The sequence below is a fragment of the Pholis gunnellus genome (assembly GCF_910591455.1).
Source record: "Pholis gunnellus genome assembly, chromosome: 23".
Classification (NCBI taxonomy): Eukaryota; Metazoa; Chordata; class Actinopteri; order Perciformes; family Pholidae; genus Pholis; species Pholis gunnellus.
This window is the reverse complement of record NC_136550.1, coordinates 14,495,533-14,516,599: the sequence shown is the minus strand read 5'-3', so window position 1 is coordinate 14,516,599 and position 21,067 is coordinate 14,495,533. Positions and strand designations below refer to the sequence as shown.

Sequence of the window (21,067 nt, the reverse complement as noted above, 5' to 3'; positions counted from 1 at the left end):
TGTAGATGATGGAAAGGAAGCAGACTGACAGAGAGATAACATATCTCATTATAATGGGTGAACTTCTCCTCCACTGTAAACAAGGAATTAAATAGACGAGAGAAAGGGGACTGCACTCTGGCATTCATTGTCTTCAGCAATTACATCAAACACAGTCTCATTCAATTGGCTGTACAGAAGGAAAGCTCGGGTCTAGTACTTTTTTGGGGGACAAAGTGCTGTGTTGTCTTCAGACACATTATCGTAAAACTAATTCACCTCGGCCTCAACGAAGACTCTAACTTCCTGAGAGCAGAAGATTCAGGCCCCGACCAGAAACAAGCCCTGGACCCCTTCTTGGACCCCTCCTGGGCCTGAAATAAATACAAAATAATATGAAATTGGAGTCATGAAATTGCATACAATTATGCCAATTTGGAGTTGAAAAAAATAAAAGTCCAGACACTCATGCAAGAGAAAAATCTAAAGCCCTGTTTCGGTATCAGGGACTACTGATTGATGGGTTGATTGGTTGGGTAGTGACTACTCGCAGGGCTAGTTGGCGTTAACTGCTAACATGCTAGCTAGCCAGAGACGGGAGGTGCATCCATGTCCCTGGGTTCCCATGATCCCCTGCTCAACATCCTCTCAATGGACCATTAGAGGAAGCTTTTCTTCTGAGGTCAAATGTTCAGCGGATGTTTCCCTGGTCAATATGTAGGAATTAGCCAGCTACAGCTTATAGTGTAATGATGAACTGATGTTAGACTCTTTGAATCAAAGTTCTTGACTTGAGATGTCAATATCTCCACAGTGGCTGAATTTCTATCATTCAAACGGCATTAGATATGCTCATCTCCCTTCATTATTTATCCATTTGAACAGACCTTTAACCAATCTCCTACAATGAGGACCCTATGAACATAGGGATGACCCCCCCATGGACATGCTAGTGTTAGCCAGCCACAATGCTGGTCTGATCCGAACCTCATCTGAGGACCTCATGATTTGTAATCGGTTCAGAGGTCAACTGTTGTCTTTAGTTTCAAATGAGCGGGCTGGACTTTCATTTTTTCTAGCATGACATTTTTTCTGGTTGTGACATTTCCTTTGTGATAGTTGCTACCTGCTTACTCTCAGATTCGGATTTAAGAAGGAAATGTATTTGCCAACAAAATTCTCAGATGTTTGTCCGTCATGTTAACGTTTTCCTCTGCAGCTGCAATGTAGAGACTTTGGGAAATTTGGAACAAAGTCAGAGGGGGGCAAAGGAGCGAGAATAAGACCCTGTTTGGCAAATACTTGAATTTCCCTTTAAGAGAGAAGGTGGAGGGCTGCTTCTGAAAGGGGGGGGGACGGAAGCCCTTTCTAAGTGCCAAAGTGTGCTGGAGCGGGAGCCAGCTCGGTGTGTCCATGGTCCTGGGAGGAGAAGCAGTCGTCGGAGTGGATGAAGTGCAGGGCGGCCTGGTTGTAGCTCAGCAGTGCCTGCTGCTTCTCCTCCGGGCTGTAGTCCAGGGAGTGGGGGTGCACCTGCTGGACGTGCCTCTTGATGGTGCTGACCTTCAGCGTGGCCAGAGTGGCGCCGCACACCATGCAGATGAGTCCGTGTCGGCGACAGTCGTAATCCATCAGGTACTCCATCCGCCAGCGCACCTGGTAGTTCCTCCGCTGGTCCTTCCCGGGGTAATGGCCGTGACGGGAGGCCGTGGAGCCGTCGTCCCTTGCTTTACCCTTCCCGCCGCTCACACCCTCCTCCTTCTTCACAGCTTTGCCGTGCGCCATCACATCGGGGGAGGCGTCCTCGTCCGTCTCTGCCGTGGTATTTAGGACATCGGCTTCGCCCAGGTTGATTTCTGCTGAACACAGCAGGGAGGGTGCTGCTGTAGTTAGACTGAATGAAACATTTTACTTTGACTGCTAACAAACAAAAAAGCCTTGCGCTCGTCACAAGCTGCTATGTCATAATTTAAATCTTAAAAGTGCAATGTGTCAAGATTGGGATGTAAGAAAATCTGTCTCATCAAACTAAATCACCAAATGAGTCGAAAAGAAAGAACATAATATCCCCATCAGGAGATTCATCCTGTTTTGTCAAATCAAACACTCACTACATTTTCTCAAGGAATTCAGTTATTATAGGCTGTAAATTAGTTTGTTTTTTAATAAAAAATTGAGTTTTATTCACTCATTATTTCCAATAACGTGTTCACTGCAAATGCAATGCTAACTGCAACTGTTTCACAATAAAATTCTTTAAAAACCAGTACTTTCTTTTTGGGACAAAAATGTCTGCCAAATTAATTTAAGTGGAAATGTAAGTCAAAAGCTTTTAATGTGAAACATTTGTGCAGGAAGTGGCGAGTTGTATTGACAGTGGCTTAACATCGGTAAAATAAAAGGCAAAGTTGAATCTATTGAGAACAATAGGTGAATAAAAACAGCATAAACTATACTTCTAATCATGGAGAATAAGTAATAAAGCCCTGTCATCTGCAGCTTACCTCAATAAACAAACCTATTTCTACACCGCAGTAACATTAACTGTAGCAGTAGCAGTAGCAGTGACCGTAACAGTAGCAGTAAGAGTAGCAGTAACCGTAGCAGTAGCAGTAACTGTAGCAGTAGCAGTAACAGTAGCAGTAGCAGTAACAGTAGCAGTAGCAGTAGCAGTAACTGTAGCAGTAGCAGTAACTGTAGCAGTAGCAGTAACAGTAGCAGTAGCAGTAGCAGTAACTGTAGCAGTAGCAGTAACAGTAGCAGTAGCTGTAGCAGTAGCAGTAACTGTAGCAGTAGCAGTAGCAGTAGCAGTAACTGTAGCAGTAGCAGTAACAGTAGCAGTAGCTGTAGCAGTAGCAGTAACTGTAGCAGTAGCAGTAACTGTAGCAGTAGCAGTAACTGTAGCAGTAACAGTAACAGTAGCAGTAGCAGTAGCAGTAGCAGTAACAGTAGCAGTAGCAGTAACAGTAGCAGTAGCAGTAACTGTAGCAGTAGCAGTAGCAGTAGCAGTAGCAGTAACTGTAGCAGTAGCAGTAGCAGTAGCAGTAGTAGTAACTGTAGCAGTAGCAGTAGCAGTAGCAGTAGCAGTAACTGTAGCAGTAGCAGTAACAGTAGCAGTAGCAGTAACTGTAGCAGTAACTGTAGCAGTAGCAGTAGCAGTAGCAGTAACTGTAGCAGTAGCAGTAACAGTAGCAGTAGCAGTAACTGTAGCAGTAGCAGTAGCAGTAGTAGTAGCAGTAGCAGTAGCAGTAACTGTAGCAGTAGCAGTAACATTAACCGTAGCAGTAGCAGTAACAGTAGCAGTAGCAGTAACATTAACCGTAGCAGTAGCAGTAACAATAGCAATAACCGTAGCAGTAGCAGTAACCGTAGCAGTAGCAGTAAATGCTTCTCACCATCTTGAACTTGCGTCCCTTCACTAGAAGAATCTTTGGTCCAGGCAGCAGCCATGGCTTCCCTTTCTTGCCGGCTCAGGGTCGTCGTCTCGGGGTGACACTCCTGAATGTGGCGGCGGAAGCTGCTGACCTTGATCTCATGCAGGACCTGAGAACACACCATGCAGAAGGCGCCGCGGCCCTGAGGCCCGTGGGCCACCAGGTAGTCGAGGCGGAGCCGCCACGGGTCGCCCTCGTGCAGCCGCCTCTTCCTGGGCTGCCGGAGGGGCCCGGGTCCCCGCTGTGGAGCTCCGACGCCTCCATTCTCAGCGATGAAGTAAGCATCCTGAGTTAAAGTGCCGCCGCCTTCTGGGTACAAGTCTGAGTTGATCTGCGTGGCCTTCACTTCCTGAGCAAAGAGGTCCAACCCGCCTTCTTTGGTGTCGGGCTCTGATTTGATTGAGTTTTCTGACTGATCTGTTATGGGTCAGAGAATCACACGACAAATTACATATGAAAGATTAAACAATAAACTGAGCTTACTTCTTTGGCATTTAACAGCTACAGGTTGTTCAATGATAAAAAAACAAAACAAATCATCAGTATTGATGGTATTGTTGCTGCATCTCCTATTCCTACCGTGAGCCTGAGCCCAGGCCTGCAGGATGCAGTGCTTCTCCACGGAGCTGTAGACCAAGGAGTTGGGGTGGGTGTCCAGCACATGGCTCTTGATGTGGTCCAGGTGAAGCGAGGGCAGCTCCCCCCCGCACACCATGCACAGCAGCCGGCCGGCCTCAGCCTCGTACTCCATCAGGAACTCCTGGCGGAACCAGGCGTGCAGCGAGTCGTTCAGGTAGCGCTCCAGGGTCCGGGCCGACGGCCCCACGAGGTCCTGCTCCTCCTCCTCCTCCTGGGGCTGGGAGGCTTCACCCTCCTCGGAGCCGGGGGGCAGACTGGGGGGCTGTTGTGGCTGCTCCTGGGGTGTCACCGGCTCCGGGGGTTCAGCTGTATTTAGAAAATATAGAGCTTTTATCACGGCTGTTGGCCACTGTGTCATTTGTTGATGCTTCCACTGCAGGGGGAAGTTTTCAGATACTGCTGCCAAACGGCTTTAAAACTATCTTTTTTAAATGATTATCTATGGGCCCGAGTGTACGAGCGTCTGTTTTAACACAGAGGAAATAAAACAATGATCCATAACGTCCTTTGTGATGATGCATGAAGTCTTTACTTTATGATGAGACAGATGTGTAGGAAAGTATCTCCAATAAAACAGCGCTTCTGTTTAAAGATATCAGAACTCAACTTGAATGCAATAATAACTCTTTGAGTTTTATTATCAAACTCATAATTTGAATGGCCACATTTTAATACACAAAGTTATCACGAGTAGGTCTTTGATGGGGCTGAATTTGCATGTAGTTGGTGAAACGATGTGACCCGCCAAAGAGGAGAGAGCACACTTGTTCTCTTGAACTCGTTATTGTTTTGCTCTCTTACTTGGTCTGGGCCCCGTTCCTCGTACGTGGTTCAACTAAGTCGATCAAATGTCCTATTATCCAGCTTAAATTAACCCGATGATTGAAGTCAGGCTATCTCGGTTCCTCAAAGGCTGATCCGCGCTCAAACAATCTCGTTAATTCGAACCAGACTTCAGTAAGCCGGATAATTGCGCGTGCCCGTCCTACTTCAAAAGGGGGAAGCGTCGATCACCGAAACCATGATTTTCTAACAGTACAACGGCAAATAAACTCAAAGAAAGAGCCTCTTTTTTTCTCCACTGATGAGCAGGAGATGATCATGAACGCATATGAGGAATTCAAGACCATAATCATGGCGAAATCTAACACCGCCACCGCTGCGAGGGCTAAACAAGAAGCATGGCAACATATCGCAGACAAGTTAAATGCGTAAGTGTTGGGAAAATGTATCGGCTAATTTTAAGTGCCTCATCACCCCAATCAATCAGATGATATTTCTTTAAATGTACCTGCTGGCAGTAGGCTTAATGGAATGCATCATCTAATGAGATCTATAGCGAAAATAATTATCTCAACTCTTTCAGAATAAGTAGATAAAAACAAGCCCAAAGAGTATCTAACTGATACGAATTAATAGATACTTATGAGGATATATGTACTGTATGCACTTATGTATCATGTTCTATATATATATACAGGACTGTCTCAGAAAATTAGAATATTGTGATAAAGTTCTTTATTTTGTGTAATGCAATTAAAAAAAAAAAAATGTCATGCATTCTGGATTCATTACAAATCAACTGAAATATTGCAAGCCTTTTATTCTTTTAATATTGCTGATTATGGCTTACAGCTTAAGAAAACTCAAATATCCTATCTCTAAATATTAGAATATCATGAAAAAGTATACTAGTAGGGTATTCAACTAATCACTTGAATCGTCTAATTAACTCGAAACACCTGCAAGGGTTTCCTGAGCCTTGAAAAACACTCAGCTTGGTTCAGTAAACTAAATCACACGTATGGGGATTATCACAATATTCTAATTTTCTGAGACAGTCCTGTATATATATGTGTATATACATGTATGTGTAGATTATCATATAGAACTAGGAGTTTGAATATGTGTGTGTGAATCTGTGTATGGGTGGTGTGTATGTATTATTCATAATAAGCAGTGAAAATAAATTGTGTGATTCTCTCTATTCTTATCATGAGTCCACCTTCATCATGTTCTACAACAATGATATCTATGGTGTACTAATAATACTGTCATATCATTATGAGTGCTTTCAACCATCATGTAGTTCAACCAGCCATCAAGAGGACACGGGAGCAAGTAAACACTAAGCACACAAACATTATTCAGAATGGTGATCAATACAACATGTGCCATGGTGATGTAATGAACACATCCATAAGTTTCTTAATCGCCAAATAAACTTTACGAACAGCACGGCATGCAGCGGCTTTCCCGATGTTCTCTGCATCACCGACACTGTACAAACATGAACCACTCGCAAAAAAGTGCGAGGCTGCATCCAGTCTGTGAGACAGTCGATGCTCGGCTGCGCCGTGTGGTGTTCAATGTCTGGCTCGAGAAGGTCTTGTAAATAAGTCATGATGTGATAACGGATCTTGGCGATCTCGAAGAACTCTCTCCCTATAAAACGCTAATCTAACTAATATCCTCCTTCATCAATGGGATCTCTGAGGAAGGGAGCTGACACTTTTTTCATGGGGAGTGGCAGCTAAACTTAAGTTAGCCTGCGCTGGAGCAGGTTCAAGTTTATGGATGTGTTGCTATCGTGATTTTGCCAAACTTGCTTCGTGGAACCGAAAAGCCTGACTTATGTAATCTCATCCTGAAAATTATCCGGCTAACTCAGTTAGCCACGTACGAGGAACGGGGCCCAGGTTTGACCAGCGGTTTATCGTGGCTAATGTTAGCAAATATCAGCAAACGTTTACAGATATCAGTGTATATAACAGACATTTTGTCACTGCATGCTGAATGATATTAATATCAATAAAACTGAAAAATCAACCATGTGTCATACCTGAAGCACCTCTTCTGTTTACAGCTCAGATAAGTTAACAAGATTTAAGGTGGAATTGTCTTGTAAACAAAGTGATGTTTACATTCAGCATTACTCAGCAAACCACAATGTGAGTATCCTTAGAGCCTAAATGTGCCGGAGCATTTCCTGTCTTACAAGAGCCCATTTTTAATGTTTGCTAGCTGGCTGTCTTCTTCTTCACTGCCTTTGTGCGTACATTGGTCCGTAGCACTACTAGCGGTCTAACGATCCACAGGATACCTTTAACTTCCAGGCCGACTGTACGGAAAGTAAATGTGGCAGAAGGCTAATGCTATGCTACTTAGGTTAAATGCATAGTTTAGTATTTTAGAAATACACTTTATTTGATCCATTTTCTCAATCTCATACCCATATGTTGAGTACATGTGGTTAGCCTAGCTTAGCATAAAGACTGGAAGCAGTAATCCGCCAGCCTGGGTTTGTTAATTGAATGCCGACCAACACCTCTAAAGCTAACAGATGAACATGTGTATGTCATTGTTTGAATGGGATCATTTTACAGACCATGTTTTTCATCATGTCTGCTTTTGTTGTGCATTTGTATCCTGGGTTTTTAGTTGAATTTAAATTTAAATCTCAGATGTCAGATTTCCCCAAAGGCACATGAACAATAACTATTTCATCATATTTTGTTGTTTTTTGTAATTGAAGCTATAGAGTTTGCTTTATTTGCCTTGCATTGTGAAGAAGGGTAATCTAGCATTTAAATATTAAATGTGTTCTCTGTTGTCTGAAATATGTAAACATAAGCCACCTGAGCTCAGTTATGTCCTGGCACAGTCCTTTCCTCTCCAGCTCCAACATCACTGAATCATTACATCATCCTCTCCTCCACCATACCAAGACCTAAACCCATACTGCCCCCAAGTGTGAGCTTTAGAGAACTAAAGCCGAGGGTCCTACCCACCGGCAGTGTGTTGGTCCGAGTCCGGCTGCTCCTCTTTCTCCTGAGGCGACGGTGCGGCGGCAGAGCTGTACGACCTTTGAACTCCCCCCAGGCTCAGGTGGCTCTCCCACCCCGAGCGGATGACCTCCTTGTCGGCGGCGCTCCACAGCAGGGAGTCGGGGTGCTTCTGCCGGATGTGCCTCTTGATGGTGCTCAGCTTCAGTGTGGCCAGCGAGCTGCCGCACACCATGCAGATCATCCCGTGCCGCTGGGGGTCGAAGTCCATCAGGTACTCGCAGCGCCAGTACTCGTGGTAGTAGCGGCGGTGGTCCCGTCCCGGGATCCGGCTCAGGCCCGGACGCGAGGCCCTCTGGACCCTGGGTTTACGTCCGGAGGGCCCTGGGGCCGGGGAGAGGAGGAACGGTTGGTCTGGTCCGTCTGTGATGTTCCAGTAGCTGGTGCCTGGAGATGTGACCGGTGTGGCCATGCCGGCCTCTGATTCCTCCTCACCGTGGCCATTGGCAAGACTGTCCTCATCTGGAACAAGAGAGGAACCAGATCAACCCTGTTTACTACACCGTAAAAATGTCCTTGTTAGTATATATTGTATTTTATATATAACTTTGGTGTTGGCCACAGATATGAGTATTGGTCGGACTACAATCTCTGTGTGCTGACTACGTGTTGTTTCCATAAATGTACTGTCTATGCTTTCACACACGGGTTGTACACAGGTGGGTCTCCCTTGATATAAAATGCATCATGAGAATCACAGAAAGTAACATGTTCTGGATGAATGATGTTTTCTCAAAATGTAATATTGTAAGCTGTCTTTGATGGCTCACATATTCCCCTGTTTGATTTTTAGCACTATTAGGGCCTACTCCTTATGAAACTTACCTGGTCTACTGTTCCAAGCATTCTTCGTTCATATCACGTTACGTGTTATTTAATACGTGTTATTTATTCCAATAAGTCATTATTATTGTTTATTCGTTGGCCTGTGCCGCCGCTGTCCACTAGATGGCAGCTGCGTGTCTCTCGGGTCCGCCTGCCTGCGTGCTGTTGAGCCTTTGTTTATAGGAGCCACAGAGACGGAGGGGCCATGCTGCTCCACGGCATTGTCCCCGACACGGATTAACTGGCTGTCTGACAATGGCCGTGGCTCTGACAGCCACGCAGTCCCACTTTGCGGTGAGAAACACAATAAATAATAACACTCTTTTTTTTTTTTTCTTCTTCTTCTTTTTTTTTACCTCCCAAGTCACTCTCCTCTTGCGTTGCTTCCTCCTCTCCGCTTATTATTAATGAGAGCAGCTCAGCCTGCTCGGCACACCGGAGGTCCACGGGCTCGCTTCCCCCCGGTTCTTTCTCTTCCATCACTGGCCCGGCCGCTGCTCTACTCGTGGATAGTGGTCCTCCTTCCTTCACCGTACCGCGGCGCTGAAGCGGGACATGTCACACTAACGACAACACGTTACAACAGTGACATGTTTCGCACCGCTCGGGCGCCGTTCGACACGCATCTGGCAGGCGCTCTATCGCGAGCCCATCGCTGAGGAGCCCTCTACGATGTCCCCCCCCCACGCGCGCCCCGCACGGGAGCCAAGTTAACTTTTCATATAATCACACTATCATGTATTCCGCCGGCGATTAGAGCCCGTTCCTCCGTCCGGCGCTGAGCAGAAGCGCCTCGGCGCAGGCCTCCAGTAATGTATTTTAAGGCTCTTGCTTGTCTTCAGGGTGGGGAGCCGACTAGGGGCCCCTGGGGCTCCTTAAGGGGCTCCTGGGTAAATTTAAAGAGACAGTAGCAGCGTCGACAATGCACACCCACCCCGGGGGGGGAGCAAACAGAGCAGCGGGCGCTAATACTGATAAGCCGCTAATACTAATGCTGTTGTTCTCACAAAATCATGCGAGGGTAGAGGCGGGTTGGTTCGGCAAAGCATCGGTTAAAAAAACGAGGCGGGTCCATTGGAAATCAGGGCCCCATGAGCTCGAGCTCATAATATTTTGTGCTGGGGATCCAGGGGGGTCGGAGGCTACTTTATTCTAAAAACACATCATGTGTAGTCCTTTTTAACACGCTATATTCAGACAACAACCTGCGCTATTATACATAGGGAACTTCATTATTGATTGATTTCCCCAGTATTTGCTTTAATAAACAGTCCACCTTTTGGTCAGGAGCCCAATTGACATATTCAAAATGCTTGCTTTGTCTGAACAATGGACCCCCCCCCCCCCCCCCCCCCCCCATATATTCAGTTTGCTACCACAGGAAAACATTTGTGGCACTTTTGCATATAAATTGTTTTTACAACAACGTTTAAGCACTTACGCTCTAATCATACATTATCTTATCAGGTGTTATTTTTTGTTGTGGTATGGTTGTAGAAATCAAAAATATCATTAGTTTGTTGATGTGTTCCCCTAGAGATGATTTATGGAGACAAATGTGTCCAGACTGTACTTGTGTTGGTAGAGATTAATGGGCCCGCTTTAATTATAAATTGATGTTATTTACTCAAATTTAAAAAATGTAATTCTATGAGACATTGGAGCCCCTCTCACGCTTCTTGAAATATAATTTGAAAAAGATTTCTGAAGAGACTTTCATCAGCCTACTATAGGTTACTTCCTGTATTACAAGCCAACTCCCGCCACTACAACACATTTCTTTCATCAAACGTGCCTATTAATTAATGATACCCATTTGATCGTTGTGCTTATTATTCAAACCCACAAATCGCATCGGGGCCAATCTGTGGTGGTTCTGCACATGAAATGAGGTCATCTCTAGAAAGAGCCAATAAATCAATCGACCTTTGTCCAGCTGCGCCAAATTGGTAAACGGTTATATGTTATTGCGAGCTTTATGTAATCTCTGTGCATTGTCACCGAACGTCCTCTTGGTTGGTTATTGAATGTGTGTCCTGTCCCAAATTAAGGTTTCACTAAATCTTGAAAGGACAAGTGAGGTGAGGCCTAATTAGCAGCAGACCAGGTGGACGTGTCGCCTATTAGCTCGTAGCCACAATTTAGTGAAATTATTTCTCATAAACGCCACTTAATGGTTTTGAAACGGAGGGGGGCGTTGTGCTGTACTGTCTCTGCGTGTCCACGCCACGGAGTGAACGCACACACACACACACACACACACACACACACACACAGCGCGCGCAGAGCAGGCATCGAGGTCCCACATCCTGGTACTTTACAGCGTTGTCAAGGCAGCCTCAGAGAGCACGGCTGGCTGGCGGAAAGTAGCTGCAGTGTCCTGGCAACGTATCTGTCCAAAAAAAACGTTCACAAAAACTGTCCCGGAAAGTTAGGTGTAACTAAAAGGTATCGGGTATGCATGTTTTTCTTCCACACGTTTCCGACCGTCGTGCTTTTACGACAACAATGTGCGGGGCTTCTCGCTTCTTTTCAGGCAGGCAGCAGACTCAGACAGGCGCCCGTCCGTGTGGACAACAGGGGGAAGAGCTTGTCCATTGTGCCGTTGAGAGAGAGACAGCGGTTTAGGCACGATTTACGCCCTAAATGTCGCATTTTTCCCACAGCGTTTCGGTGTGTTGTGCTAATTGCGCTTTAGCTCGGTCGCTTCGCCGCGTTTAAAATCAAATAGTCGCAGAATAAAGAATAAAAATGGCTCTCGACAGATATAATTTGTGATAGAAAGGGACAGGTTTAAAGGGACAGTGTCACTCTGCTTCCTTCCTGGTTCCTGTAGCTCAACGTGAGGCTACACATTTCTACATATACGCGACGTGTTTATATCACCAAAGATGCCGTTGGACGGGGTATTTAATATTCATATGTTAAAATGCGGCATTATAAGATGTATCCAACTATAAGCTGTACTCTGCCTCACGTGGAAATCGTGTTGTGAGAGAGGAGATGGGTGTCTTGGTCTCAGTAGCATTGTCTTTTGATTAGCATGTAATCCATTTGAACAAGGATCTCTGGAAATAGGAACACTTGCATGAGCTCAAATGTGATATTGTTTTAGTAAAAGAGTAGAAGAAAAATTAAGAGTAAAATAAACTGAGTGTTATCACAAATTGCTTTAACCACATAATGTGAACGTATTGAATTTACAATGTTTCACGTGATAAAACCACAGTGGGCTGTAATGTGAATTCGTCACATCTGAAATGTGATTTGCATGTGACATAAAATCACAAATTGGTGTTTTCATATGTGTCTTACATTTCAACTGTGACATCATGTCAGCCATTATGATGTGAATTCTTCACAACCCCATGTGCTCAAGTATGACTTCATCACATCTGAAATATTCACATGTGATATTACATGTTAGATTGATGTTTGTATATTTTTCACATCAAATAGTTGTCACTTGTGCCTTTAACATGTAAATGTTACATGTGAAAAAGTAATGTTAACTTTTTTTTGCATATTAATGGTTTGATCTTCACTTAATGAGATATCTAATGTGATCCAGTAACACAGCTCTGCCCCATATTCTCTCTACAAAGATATTAATGTCCCGAGAAGTGCTAATTCAACTACATGTTTATTATTGAGGTTGTAGCTGGACAGCATTATATTCAAATGGCAAACAATATCCTAAGCATTATAATATTAGGATTGAATTTAGGGCTCAGTTGTTGGATTGAATTGATTGAACAGGTGTACCTAATAAAATGGCCACTGGGATTATTACATCTTATCAGTGTGTCCACTTTGTCCTCAGAAGGCCGGGATCTCCTTTTTAAAGACACATGACATGAAATGTTTTCGCTACAACCTGTTTGATAGATTCTTGCTTCAGGTCGCTCCACTGTTACCAAGTTTATTACAAAGTAACATGCAAGTAACACTTTCTTTCTATTCGTCAGGACACCCGCATACCGATGTGATGTCCGTGAGATTTGGCAGCTGCTCAGCAGAGCAAAACATCATGTAGAAGGACACCATGTAAGTTGATGCCAGCGAGGATTCTAGACTGACGGGATGAATTGAATCAGCGCGACAAGGGAAGAGACAACCAGCACTGTTGGATGAGAACTGATGGGCCGTCCAAGCTGGCGATGCCAACTGCAAAAGATAAGGGTGGTTTAACGTCCCACCGCTACCGGCCGGCCTCAGAATACGATGATGCCACCCTCACCCAAAAGAGACAATACTGGAGAACCAAGAAACGAGAGCAGAGGGCCCGACTTACGGAGCGCAGAGGAAAGGGAATGCAAGGCGGAAAGCTCCTACACCTGCATGCCCCTGCAGTGGTCAATTCTACTTTATCCAACCCTTTTGTTGCTTTCTCTTCTCCTTTGCAGAGTAATGACTCATGCAAAACAGTTGCCGTCTCTTCTGCGTCACAGAGTGGAAATACAGTCGGGGGCCGCTCAGTTAAAGCCACTCAAAACCAAAAGGAGAAGTGGCTCCATACAATGAAACTTGACAGGGCCTCACCTCGGTTGCCAGCATCATGTTCCATCTCAGCCAAAGCTGCTAGGGGCACAGCCACAGCGAGGCGTGCTGTGAGCGGAGCCGTTACCTCACCCACACCCAGTGGAACCCAGTTGAACACCCGTTCCTCAGTGCCTCCATTCATAGTCACCAGAACTACCAATGGCAGCTCCGCTGAAACAACGCCTCAGTCATGTGTGTCTATTCAGGACGCATCAGTCCCCAAAACACAACATAAGGCACAAGTTGCGTTGCGCATTCAGCCCAAACTCTTACCCACCAATGTGACCACAGGCATGATTCTTATGTCTTCACCATGTGTCCAAGACTCTATTAAGACAGAGGGCAGAACAGCGAACGCAACACCTCAAAGTGGAACAAAGAGTGCCTTGGTCACCTTGCAGAGGGTTAAAGGTGTTAGCAACTCCCATTCTTCCCCAGAGCCAGAGGAGGAGAGAGCAGCCAGGCGCAGAGAGCAATGGCGGATCAAGAAGCGAGAGCAGAGGGCAAAGCTGGCAGCTCAGATAGCTAAAGCCAGAGAAAGGACGCAGAGCGCAGAGGTGACATTTCGGAGGCAAACGGGACAAAAAACAGGACTTGTGGGAGGCAAGATTCTTCAGCATCTTCCATCTCAGTCGTTTTTGAGAGGAGCTGCCCTGATACAGTGTCCTACTCAGGTCAAAACTTCATTTACATCTGCCAAAAGAGAAAATGATGAACTGCAAAGTGGGGTAGGAAGTTTAGCTACAGTTAACCTGCAAGCAGATCGGATTAAGGTAAAAAATCCACATGGGAACAGGACAACACAGACAGCCATCACATGTGACTCTATTTCTTTAAGAAAGCCAGGGGAGTCAATGAGAAAGTTTCCAGGTTATATGCATCTTTCTAATGTTGCTCGAGGGATAGCACGATGTAAAACACCTAGGCAGAGGTTCATCGATGCCCAGAAGAATTTCATGATTCAAAGAAATATAAGATGTAAATCCCCGTTACTTGCTTCAGTCTTTGGTTCCAGAAATTTCCCCCAAATCGACCCCAACGACACGCCTGAGCAGATAATAGCCAAACGGCGAGAGTACTGGCGGCTTAAAAAGCGCGAACAGCGAGCTAAGCTGTCGATGGAAGTGAAGTCTCGGTTGAAGGAGAGGGACTCTCTGATGCGAAGAGTGAAACGTTACCAGTCAATCCTGGAGGAGATGAGGAGGGCCAGAGCACTGGCCCAGTCAGCAGGAAGCGGCCTTACCCACGCCTCTGAGACCATTGGAGGGTTCATTAAGGAGGACGGCACAGTGACCATTAACATTCCCCAGGTTCCTTCAGATCACAACACAGAGTGTCATGTAGTTCCTAATAACACCCCCGTCACAAAACCTCAGCACCAACCTAATACGAAACGAAGAGTTATAACACCCATTCGTGTAAACCAGCCCCCTCCTCCCCTCTGCCCAGCTCAGGTGAAAGTCTCTTTTCCTCTTGCTGGGCAGTCAGTCAACAAGCCTCCAAAACTATTCCCAATCAGACAAAGGACTCAATTTGAAAGCACAGCGGTTCCTAATCCACACAAGTTAGCAATCCAAACTGTTAGTCAGCTCACACTCACTCATCCTCAAACCCGTCAAAATGCTGTTTCTGGAGGATCAACAGCGGGGTCCAACATCGGGGGCTGTGTCATGAAGATGGCCATCTCAAGTAATGCGACATCACTGTTGGCGCTCTCTCTGGATCCAGAGTTGACAGAGGAGGAGAGGATGGCAAAGAAAAGGGAGTACTGGAGGATAAAGAAGCGAGAGCAGCGAGCAGCTCGTGCTGCTCGATTGAAGCAGGGCGTCTTACAGGCCAGGGCCAGTGCGACCTTACAGAGGAGGAGGGCCCAGAAGCAAGTAGCAATAACCACCACACCACCAGGCAGAAGTCTACCTAACCAGACAGGAAATGCACAAGCTCTCCCCAACAACAGTGTGCCGGTAACGCCACATGCAAATGAGATAAAACAAGAGAGTGAGTCTATGCCAGAAGTTGACCTAAATTCTCAACAAGAACAAGCCATCTGTCCAGATATCAAAGCCCCAACCTCCCCACCACCACCACCTCCAGCGCCTCATGCGGAGCCTGACCCAGCTCTAAATGCAGACAGCCAAGCCACCACTCTGCTAGCCGTAGCCTCTATGAAGAAACTCCTGGAAGAATCGCTTAGTACAGTGACAGAGTGTAGCAGTGAGCAGACTGCCATTAAAACGGAGTCAGCGGAAGAGGCCTCAGTGCAAGAGATGGAGCCAAATTTACCTCAGAATGAGTTGGCTCCTATTGCTGCTGACTTGGCTTTGGAGATAAAAAGCTGGCCGCCGGATTCCGATGCCTTGGTACAGGCATGTTCACCAAGCCCTGATCTCAAGGACTCATCCCAAAGTAGCGAGACACTCCCACCTCTTCCCACCTCCAGCGAGGTAGTCCTGCCTCCCACCTGCGAGCACTCATCCCAAACCCATTCAAACTTTATAGTAAACCCCAACGTGGAAGCCTCTTTGCCACGCAGAACCCAGAGGCTTTGCACCAAGAAAGCAGACCATCAAAGCTGCTGTTCCCCAGAGCCGCCAAAGCTACATCACCTACCCATGGATCAAGCACAACCACAGCAACCACAGTGTGAACAACAGTGTCAGGCACAGGAAGAATGCCGAAACAGCAACTCGCGACCAGAACAAGGATATCTCAGTGTGGTGACCGAGCGCAGCGGTTTGTTCAGCCTGCAGAGGAAGAGGGAGTACTGGAAGCTGATGAAGAGGCAGCAAAGGGCCAGGTTAAGGGCCAGGCAGCGGGACAGACAGGGAGAATGCAGCAGTCGTCTCTCCCAGAAAAACATTCAGGTGATGTGACACATGGGAATAATGATCATTTTGTACCTTCCGCAACACGTAGATGCTCAAACATTGTGTCAATGTTGTAACAAGTAGCTAATATTGAACTGAGATGAAGTGAAGGAGTCAGGGGGGGCAAAGTTTAGAAGAAGCAACAATCAATCACTACAGAGCTGAAGTCCTGCTCCCTTTGCTAGCTAGCTTCTGTTACAATAGCATGTGCGTTTGTACTTTTTTTGTACATTTTGATAAGCCTCAAAGGGTGACTTCAGTATATGTATAACTGTACTTTTTGAACATTTTCAGCACATTTTAGCAGTATCCTGATCATACTAATAACCACGATAATGTTGGGTACACAATCACAATGTGAAGTTTTCACACTGTTTCACTCTACCAGACCCACTGAACTTTGTAGGTTGACTTTTTCCACAATCTCTGATCTCTGAGCACCTTGGAATTGGAGTGTGTTTTTAAAACAGTTTGAGCCCATGGAAGTTACTTTTAACTCTTAATAATTACTTTTGTTGTCTACTCCTTTCATGAAAGCTAACAGTATGCTAATCAGCCTTTGTTGAAATACCACGTATTCAATTGTGAACCGCTACAGTAGTTGTTACCCGGGCAGTGGATTTGTTTTAGCAATGAGCAACTATTGATTTATAGAAATTTGTGAAACAGCGGCTAACGGCAATTTTGGCTCTCTATAAATTGCTACGAGCAAGAACATTAAGTTCATCCATGATCACTGGAAAGTCTGTGTGAGACACACCTTATGAATGCGCTTCAGTTACCACCAACTCTCTAAAGTGCATGTGACTATTAGCTTTGCTTTTGCAATTAGGCTAATTTGCACATCCACAATTTTACGCCAAATGTCTTCATATCACCTAATTTAAATTTGTGCAAATAGCTCAGGAGCACCAAGAAGCTATTTGCTGGGCAGCACTGTCAGGGGCGACCCTTAATAGATGATGAACCCTGATTCTACTGAATTTGCAGCTTAAGATACCAGTGCCTGCCTTGAGGCTTGTTGGTGAACACAAAGAGTGCAAAGTTTGTCGACATGGCCCGTGCCCTCTCCAGCTGAAACCTGAGTCATTACACCACAAACCTCTGTCTGGCATTTGACACTTGAACAGCAAAAATAGAGAGGAGTGTGACGGAGAGGGGCCTAGTTTAGCTAGGGGCAAACACACATATTTCAGAAAGATTATTGTCTGGTTGCTGTATTTAATTGTGCTTGCCTGTGAAAAACTGAGATAAATGATTTTTTTCCTGTTCATATTGTTGTTTCAGGCTTCAGGTGTTGTTACTATGAACACTGTTAAAGGTGTAAATCCTCCAGGGAAACCAGCCCTCCAGCCCAAGCCCTCCCTAGCTTCTCTGACTGCAGTGACCACTATCCCCTCTGTCCTGCTCGTTAGCCCAACGACATGCAATGCTGAACAGTCACCTGACACACTCCAGTTCAAATTGCCCGTCACCAGTGTCTCCTGTTCACCCAGAAGTGAGCGGAGCCATGTGAACATTGGACCTTCACAGATCGTGTCCGACTGTCAAGGAGCTCATGAGAATTTGCAACAAGCCATGCCAAGTTCACGAAAGTGGATGTCCAGAAGCACAGACCTGGACTTGGCCCCCTCGCTCCCTACTCTGAAGCCCCCAGACAACCCACTGTCCAGCATCAACTTTCAACCCATTGAACCCCCTCTAACTCCAAATTCCCCCCTCAGTCCAATAAAGATCCCTTGTTCTCCGCTGCAGAGTCCCACACATATGATACATACTCCCACCAAGTTGGCATCTATAACCTCCATGGTTCCACCAAAGCCCATCCCAGGGGAGTCTGAGGAGGACTTTCTGAGGAGGAAGAGGGAGTACTGGAGGATAAAAAAGAAGGAACAGAGAGCCAGGAAGGCCATTCGGGACAAGGGAGTCAGCCCAAGGAGAACCTCCAACAACTTGAAGCCCATTCTGCCTGCCCAGGACCCACAAACACAGGTATACTGTATATAAAAACTGTCTATTTATTATGGTCGTATTAAATGATGAAGAACAGACATTAGTCAAAACAAAACACCACTCAGGTTACATTTGTGCTGAAGTGGAAGATAATCGTATGTTTGCGGGATGAGATGTCTGTTCACAAATCATGTACGTTTTCATTCAAGCATGAAGTTTGTTTATCGCAATCTTTATGTTTTCTCAAACCACAACCCTTTTCTCTCTGACTGTAGGATTCTGGTCAGTGGGTGAGTTCCTCTGAGGACTCCGAACATCGAGTGAGGTGGGAAATTAGTATTACTGACATCAAACCAGTTTGCTGCAGGCTCAATGTGGGATAATAATGAATATAACTACTGCTCTCTTTTTCAGCAATTCAGAGGACACCGACCCGGGATTGTTTTCATTCTCAGGTTACACAGCACCAGTCGAAGGTGAAGTATTAACTATGTCACTTTGAATCGCCTAAATGGTTCAAAACGGACAAATTGGCACAAAACCGTTTCTCTTTCAACTGTCCCTTCAGATGATTCAGAGCTTCTGTTCACCGACTATGAGAATAATAACGGCGAGGAAGATCCCGTCTCAGACGCCGTGTGGAGGAACCGCTACCTCATGGACTACGATCCACTCAACCAGCTGCTGGTGTGCATGGTGTGTGGGGAGCTGCAATACTCCCACAGCCTGGAGGGAGTGAGGGCCCACATCGACGAGGCCCACCCGGACACCCTAGCCCTGGAGCCCAGGGAGCAACGGCAAATACTGGAGGCCTGGGACGAGCAGGTGTCCCAGAGGGAACGCTTCTTCACCAGCCAGCTCCAGCAGCACAGCGGGGCCCTGGAAGGTACAGTATGACTGCAGACAAGACGCGTGTCTCCAAGCTTGCCGCTGTATTTAGGGTGAAGGGGCCAGATTGCAATTGAGCCAGAACGCAACATCAACAAGCATGACTAGAAGAGAAGCACAAACAACTTGGAGCATTTGTTTCTATTTTTGGAACCCAAAAATCTGCATGGTATTACGTAATTTCCCGTGTCACTTATCGCGGTGTGTGATTGGGATAATACGTAGTTTGGAGACCAGACATACTCGTCACAGATTCCTCCGAATGACAGATGTTGTAGTGTGTGACCCCCTATCTCCAGTCAGCCAAACCACAACGACTTCAAGACTCCCGATTACAGGACAGCAAGTTGAGTCGGGTGAACTTGGCTTTAGTCTGTGGAGCAGAACACCAGTATGCTGCTGTTTTGTCATTTGCCAAACCTATTGGACTTGTTTTGCAGAAGCACACAGGAACTGAAGAGCAGAGCAGAGGACTGCAGGAGACACCTGAGGACCACAGACCAGGAGAAAACGCCCACACTTTGTCTTATTTATTTATTATAATTGTATCAAAGTGTTTACCTTCATAGAGAGTCACCTTGAAAGAAAATGCTGTATTGGGAACATTCATCCCAACGAGCAGCTTTACCTCATTTCCTACCAGGTTTGTAATGTGGGTTTATGACAGTCAGTGTGGACATTTTTTATATCCAAGCTATGATGACTAAGATTCTTTTGATATTTAAAGAACTCCAACATTCTGGTAAATAGTCTTTGTACTAAGCTAGGCTAAAATCATCCTGGACCTATGAACACAGAGAAAAACCTATATTGAAATAATTTTATATTACTGCTCTACTTTCTAAAATCAATTTTACCTTTAAGCCATTTTAATCCTCGACAACTACAAGCAGTCAGTGTTTCAGTGTGCGTGACCCCACATGTAATATCTACCCACACTAGTTGAAATGTTTCTCATTGCTGAACTCATAATTACATCCTATATTTCCCCTGACTGTGCCGCTTTGCTCAACTCCTCTTCCTCACTACGCTACTTACTGTAGGATGAAGCCGTGGCCGGTGCAGTTTGGGAAATATTTAATTCAATCCAGTGGTCACGAATTCTGGGTCGTGACCGAAAGGACAAGGTCGCGATTACAAGCAGCCGAAATGAGTTTCCTCCGTAGGGTGGCCGGGCTCAGCCTTAGAGATAGGGTAAGGAGCTCATCAACTAACAGATACAATGGGTAAAAAAGACATCACATCAGAGCTGAACAACACTGACACATTAATATGAAATAGTTACAATTCATTAAACAGTCAATTTAGATTATAGCTGTGAGAAAAGAAACAGTGTGACACACGCAGCACAAGAGCTAAACAGTTGCTCTCAGTTTTGTATGAAGGTTTCCTCTGCTATACTGGCAGGCTTGCGTTCAGGTCCAAGGCTGTTCTAGACCCTCGTTAGTTGTTGGATTGTTGCGTGGGTGTCCAGAACTGTTCTTCAAACCCCGAAGCTTACATATGTTCCTCCATGACAACTTTTTGTATCCAGACAACTTTTTTACAACTTTCTCAAATGTGTACAAATCTCCTGCAGTTCATATCAGCTTCACCGTGTGACATACAACATCTAACCAACCCTCTTCACTGTAAATACACAAAATACTAAAGTGGTTGTGAGATGTATGAGACCAGGCGGTTTCACAATATTTGGAGCAATGGTATTCATTATTTATTGAATCTCCTCTTTTATAGTGATAATATTGTTGATGCATTATTCATATCTGTAGAGAGCTCCATGTTAGAGAAGTTTCTCATTTGTGAGTATTGAGAGTCCAAGGCTTTCCTGCATGAGTTAGTAAAAGGATGAACAGTTGTGTATCACTTATGATATACATTCCCATGTTTTTGTACCATTTTCATTCAGAGTAAAATGATAAAATTCTGTTCTGTTTGAGCACAAAGCTGTATAGAAGACTGCCTGCACAGCTGCAACATGGTGTAAATAGCTGGAAGCCACCAAGCTATGCTACCTTCTGAGAATGTAATTCTGACTTGATGACTTGTTTACCAGTTCAAAGGGAATGTTTCAATGCCTTTTCAGTAATAAACCTTT

At 45.3% G+C, this 21,067-nt stretch overlaps 2 protein-coding genes across 3 annotated transcripts; one reads left to right on the top strand and one right to left on the bottom strand.

Annotated features, from left to right (window-relative positions):
* Nucleotides 1-1,347: 1,347 nt before the first annotated feature.
* Nucleotides 1,348-9,543, bottom strand: zfta (zinc finger translocation associated; the record flags this gene model as incomplete). The annotated part of the gene is made up of 5 exons (XM_079184958.1): nucleotides 9,076-9,543; nucleotides 7,841-8,356; nucleotides 3,990-4,355; nucleotides 3,372-3,827; nucleotides 1,348-1,832 (listed from the first exon to the last, which is right to left on the bottom strand). The coding sequence occupies exons 1-5, from the start codon at nucleotides 9,197-9,199 to the stop codon at nucleotides 1,348-1,350; spliced, it is 1,947 nt and encodes a 648-aa protein (XP_079041084.1). The 5' UTR covers nucleotides 9,200-9,543.
* LOC306714813 (uncharacterized protein) lies at nucleotides 8,805-21,067 on the top strand. 2 transcript variants are annotated; one of them, XM_079184954.1, is made up of 7 exons: nucleotides 8,805-9,013; nucleotides 12,688-16,125; nucleotides 17,416-18,120; nucleotides 18,357-18,406; nucleotides 18,496-18,557; nucleotides 18,650-18,967; nucleotides 19,410-21,067. In XM_079184954.1, exons 2-7 carry the CDS (start codon nucleotides 12,850-12,852, stop codon nucleotides 19,424-19,426), a joined length of 4,428 nt encoding a protein of 1,475 aa, XP_079041080.1. In that variant the 5' UTR covers nucleotides 8,805-9,013; nucleotides 12,688-12,849; the 3' UTR covers nucleotides 19,427-21,067. The 2 variants fall into 2 exon arrangements, with proteins under 2 accessions (XP_079041080.1, XP_079041079.1); XM_079184953.1 differs by lacking the exon at nucleotides 8,805-9,013 and adding an exon at nucleotides 11,060-11,167.